The sequence below is a fragment of the Nestor notabilis genome, unplaced genomic scaffold, assembly GCF_000696875.1.
Source record: "Nestor notabilis isolate BGI_N333 unplaced genomic scaffold, ASM69687v1 scaffold12965, whole genome shotgun sequence".
In the NCBI taxonomy this organism is placed as follows: Eukaryota; Metazoa; Chordata; class Aves; order Psittaciformes; family Psittacidae; genus Nestor; species Nestor notabilis.
This window is the reverse complement of record NW_009927963.1, coordinates 1-5,440: the sequence shown is the minus strand read 5'-3', so window position 1 is coordinate 5,440 and position 5,440 is coordinate 1. Positions and strand designations below refer to the sequence as shown.

The following is a 5,440-nucleotide window of genomic DNA, read 5'->3' as shown; positions in this document are numbered from 1 at the left end:
GCGGAGCCCCACCGGTGCCCGGGTGCCCGACCGAGTGCGGGAGCGGCCACAGCACTGCCGCCAGGAATTAGGTGGCAAAATGGAGGCATGAAACAGGACTCGGACAAAAGCTCCATCCCGAAATCGAAGTTCGGTTTGTGCCTTCAGACGGTTATTTCTGGAGCCCTGTCCCTGCGTCGGTGTGAGTATGTTACAGACGAGGCTCTGCTATGCAGAAAAGCCAATACCTAAGCTGGCCTTCAGCGCAGCAGAGACCGCAGCTGGTGGAGCCTGCACGCTTCTCACACCACTTCTTGAACTCAAGACTACAAAATATGGAAGAATGACTGAAGACATTAAACACTAAAGAACACAAAGTGGTGGCTATGTATGCGAATCACAGGGGCACAGAGTACTTCAGTGTAAAAAGCGCCTTTCACTGTCCTTATGATCTGACCAGCACCAGGTTATTGGCATCAGGGAGTAACACCATTCCTTATTTCGCAGTAACATGTAACTTACCGGTGAGGACAGAAACAGTTTAGCTTTGGCAATAGATAACTAGCACATATTGGGAAACAGCGGTCCCAGCAGCCAATGAGATAAAGTTCACATACTCTTACCTCAATATTTTACCAACTGGTCATTTAAGTTACAGTTCTTCACAACTGCCAGTACCACTGGCTAAGACGAACTGTTTTCTCAAAGCAATGCATGCCAGCTTTGTTGTAAAAGCCCTCTGACTACTGCCCAACACTCTTACTTCATTAACTAGGATCAAACCACACATACTAGAAGGCAATTTGCAACTGTCAGCAATAATTTAAGACTTCTAGAAGTGAGCATAAAAAAAATAGTGACCAAAAAAATATGGTTTTGGTCTGGCACTTAAAACAAGAGCTAGCTCACTAGCAGTAAGTAATTGTTTCATCTTCAGCATTAAAGATTCTGCTTTGGCATGCAGGGTCAAGTCTTGCATTTGCAACCGAATTGCTATTTTGATGTTACAACTAAACAAGCACTATTTTATGTAGTCATTTTCAGACAAATACATCAGAAATTCATGTAGTGCAGTTCTGGACCTGTCCTGTTGCTTTCTATTAGCTGTAAGGAAGGCTGAAGCTAGCTGGCACTGTTTCTGTCCCACACGTGGTAACTACAGGAGTTGCGTACCCTTCTTGAGGAGGGTATTGATCGCAAGTTAATGAACACTTACTGTATTATTTTAGTCATTAAGCAACAGTTTCAGTACATTACTGCTGTTACCAACCCTTAAAAGCACACCAGCTTGGAATTGCCATCTGTCAGGCCAGTAACACTGACAAGAAGCTTTAAAAGCTTTTAGCCTAATGCAATCCATCCAGCCTCAGTAACCGAATGGACATCACCCTGCTGCTACAATTGCTATGAATTACTGACATCCAGAATTTGTACATGCAGGAGCAATTTCAGCCTATGGTGGAAGAAGTCAGCCTAATCTCAAGGAAATCCAACATGTTCACAAGCTGTGGGCTAGCTAAGAGTGTAACACTGTTCTTGCAATCTACTAATCAAGAGGCAACTTATATCAAGAGTGACTACGAGCCTCATGTTCTGATTAACCCAGGGTGCAAATGCCTCAGCTGATACTCAACAGTACAACATCAGCAGTTTCCAAAAGGCACGTGGATTAAAATAGTCTTCATTTTGTATGTTGACTGAAACCAGAAGCTAGGTAGCCATCATCCATTTAGCAGTAGCTGAAGCAGTGGAGGTACAAATGCAAGTTGTAATTTAGAAATACCTTTCATTACCACCACCACGAAAAAGCAAAATAGAATTTAACCACATTGTTGAACCAAATCCAAAATACTTCTATGCATAATGCTGATAAAGGAACAATCACTCTGTTGCAAGCCCAGCGCTGCTCTGCTCTGAGGCTGGTTGTCATGGTTTAAGGCTAGAGAAGCCCATGTACCAGGCAGAGCATCGGTGCCTGCAGAAACCTGCTTCAAGTGCTTCTCGCGACATAAGCCTAGAGATAACAACATAAAAACCCTTCAATTGTTTCTTCAACCTATTTCAACTCTTCCTGACTGTCCCACACTGTTCCCAGGGATTTCCCATTCCTGTCCTCCTATACCCCACCTCAGTGGAAATGGGAGTATGATTGTTTCGCTAGCCCAAAAAGCAGCCTGTTGATCACAAAGCTTATCAATAGTCCTATACCCCACCTCAGTGGAAATGGGAGTAGGATTGTTTCACTAGCCCAAAAAGCAGCCTATTGATCACAAAGCTTATCAATAACAATTTAAGTCTTTCACACAGCAATTTTTGGTACACTAATGCCCACTTTGCATTGCTCCATTGCATTTCTTCCTCCACGCTCTTGCCATTACATTCCCAAAGACCATGTCAGTATCGCCACAGATTTCACCTGGATGTCATTTCAGTGTACAAAGATGCCGATCAATAAAACATGGTATTTCAGAGTTATGAACTTTCATGGCAATTTCAGACAGCTGTAAAGAGGATCACCAACTGGAAGAGCTGCACGAATACAGGAAGAACCTATCTATTTTGTTACACTGTAAGAATAAAATACTAATGTATTCCTATCAAGTGCTGAACGCTGTAGCCAAGCAATCTCAAAAGGCAGTGAGAAGCAGTCAAACCACTAATCAAAAATTGCCACAAATAAGTACATAGGACTTAAATGTGAACAGCATCAGGACAATTCAGGAAAAAAAAAATCAGAAACTTCTGTACATCAGTGTGTTTTACACGTTGTCTTTATTCAAAAAATTTGAATAAAAGAAAGGCTTTTATGCAACAAGCACACAGGCACCACCAACTTCTTTGATTTTCTCCTCTGCTCTTCTGCTGAAGAACTTTGCTTTCACAATCACAGGCTGCTTGGGCAGCTTCCCTTTGCCCAGGACTTTGTAGTAGCCCTAGAAAGATTAAAAGCCTTATTAAGTGTTTGTAATCAGCTTGCAGACTCCTACATTCAGACCTATCTTTTAGAATGTACCAGTTAAACCACGACCTCATTCAGAGTCTGTCTCACATAAAAATTGTATGAAAGAAAGAAAAACACCCTGCGTGACCTAGTGGAGTTGCATTTGTTCAGACAAATAGTGGAAACTGTAAACTGAACCTTGCTTGTAATTTAGAAGCTGGATTTTAATTCCACATACAAAAAAATCTGGTATAGAAGTCAACTTCTCGCTGCTTTTCTGAAGGAGAGCGGTTGGCTGCACTTCCAAGGCTATCCACTACCCAACAACTTCCAGTCAGTGATCTTTACGTGTAGGACATGCTGGTACTGCACACAGAGCAGAGGACTCTTCGACACGTCTTAAATGTACAGCTGAAGCTTTTGCATGTTTTCACAGCAACAATTGTCTTCTACCACTGTAATCCTCTGTCCTTTACATTAAAAGGACAATCGTGGTACAAGGTCCACTTATAATACAGCCCTTGAAGTCATCCCTTGCTAGAAGTGGCATAATTGCTCAAGACAGGTACCTTAATTTGGGACGCAGAAAACACCCACTTAGCAGACTAGTTTGTGTCGCTGATTCGGTGGCTGGCTGAGACACAAGACATCGCAGCCAGTGAATAGGGATCAGGCACTCATGTCCGAGAGCTATAGCACACCAAGACAACCAAACATGTTCAGATGTGACTCTAGTCTCGATATTAGCGAAGTGACTCCATACAAATGAGCCTAGTTCTGCAGTGGTTTTATACATGCTTTCAGTAACATTTTAGACAAGTAATTTTTCTCCGCCTTCCAAAATAAAGGCAGTCCCTGTCTACAGTCACACCCAACTATGAGAAAAAGTTCTTACAGGAAAAAACACAACAGCGTTAAGTACCTGTGTCCTTCTTATATGCCGAGATATTTGTCCCGAGAAGATCAAAAACATTCAAGCACAGTAACTTATTTGCAGTTCACCACTCTCCTACTTGGATACGAGCAGAAACTTACCGAGCGCACAACATCAATGACTGGGGCCAGTCCAGCCTCATTTTTGGCATAATTGAGCCTTGTCTGTTCACTGACCAGCGTCCATAGTTTATCCAAATTGACAGTAGGACAGAACTTTTGGTTTCTCTTCAAGTGATAGTGCCTCATGCCTACTTTTCCAAAGTAACCAGGGTGACTATAAAAGAAACAGAGTCCTTGTTAGATCACATTTTTAATCCATCCTGAATAGGTAGCACTACAAACTAACACTGAAGCAAGCATCTCACTTATCAAAGTAATCAAAATGTCAGATTATAGTTCTATTTATATTACTACGTGCAGCATTTAAGTGTAATAATCATTAGCAACCAAAGCAAAAGAAAATTATTCTCTCTTGAAGTGTCTGTTCCCTTGAACTCACAACTCAATCCCCATCACTGGTGAGTCTGGTCAAGCCCTGTATCTCCGGGGCAACCAGAGACTGCCCAGGGCAGGCAGCTCTGCCTGAGGGAGTTTCAGCACCCCTGTCACTAACCTGGTGACTGACTGAGTCAAGAACAGAAACAGCCAGTGAATATAGATTAGTGGTTACTATCCGAGTACTCTAGCACACCAGGACAACAGGCAGTGCCCAGATGTGACTCTAGTCTCGGCAATAAGACAACATCCCTTACCTTTATAGCATGCAGCTGAATAGGATGCAATCTGGGTTTAACACATTTTATGTGTGCATTGTTAAGCACATTTTAACAGGCAAGTTTGGTTGAACACCTAAAGCCTGGTTTAAGTGTAAAAGACTTTGACAGGAGGGTAAATGGGGACAGGATTTGACAGTAATGCCACATTTCATGTTACAGTTAAAAACACACTGTAGGGAATCTCATTTATTCACATGTAAGAGTTGGTTTCTACTTCAGGAACATTCATTTTGCTACTGTATTATTTAAAATGTTAGCTTACTATTTATCGAAGTTAATCCTGTGGTGGTGCATACCACCAGCATTACCACGTCCTCCAGGATGCTTCCTATGTTTGCCTAAAAAGAAAAATTTAAGTTTGTTACACTCAGAATATTACACATAAAACTTGAATTTAGAAGTATGTTTTCCATTTCAGTTTAAGCTAATTATTCTACTACCTCTTCTGAATCCATTTCAAATCAGGCAGATGAGCCAACTAAAAGCTATGACTACAAGAGAAAAAAAAGCATCCACACCATGCCTCTGGTTAGCTTCCAGGAGTACAACACCAGTGCTAGCCCAAGTGGGGTGATAAGAAAAGGTAGAAATGGGCTTAGAAAGGACAGAGCCTTGCCCCATGCACTTCCGATGTTACAGAACCAGCACCTACCGCCTGAGCACTAATGAAATTAAGTTATAAACCCAATGAAGCCTAAAAGATCATGCGAGATTTCTGCTCAACCCATCGCGGTGGCATCTGCCCCCACGGTGCGAGCACCACACACATGCACTGCACCCACTGGTGCTGCTCACCGGTACCCGCGGC

General features: G+C 42.4%; 1 protein-coding gene across 1 annotated transcript; it reads right to left on the bottom strand.

The window, feature by feature from the left end:
- Nucleotides 1-2,719: 2,719 nt before the first annotated feature.
- Nucleotides 2,720-4,970, bottom strand: RPL27A (ribosomal protein L27a; the record flags this gene model as incomplete). The annotated part of the gene is made up of 3 exons (XM_010014298.1): nucleotides 2,720-2,912; nucleotides 3,956-4,130; nucleotides 4,895-4,970. Coding segments are annotated over 3 exons (380 nt in total), but the record flags the coding sequence as incomplete, so codon positions are not given.
- Between the last annotated feature and the right edge of the window lie 470 nt (nucleotides 4,971-5,440).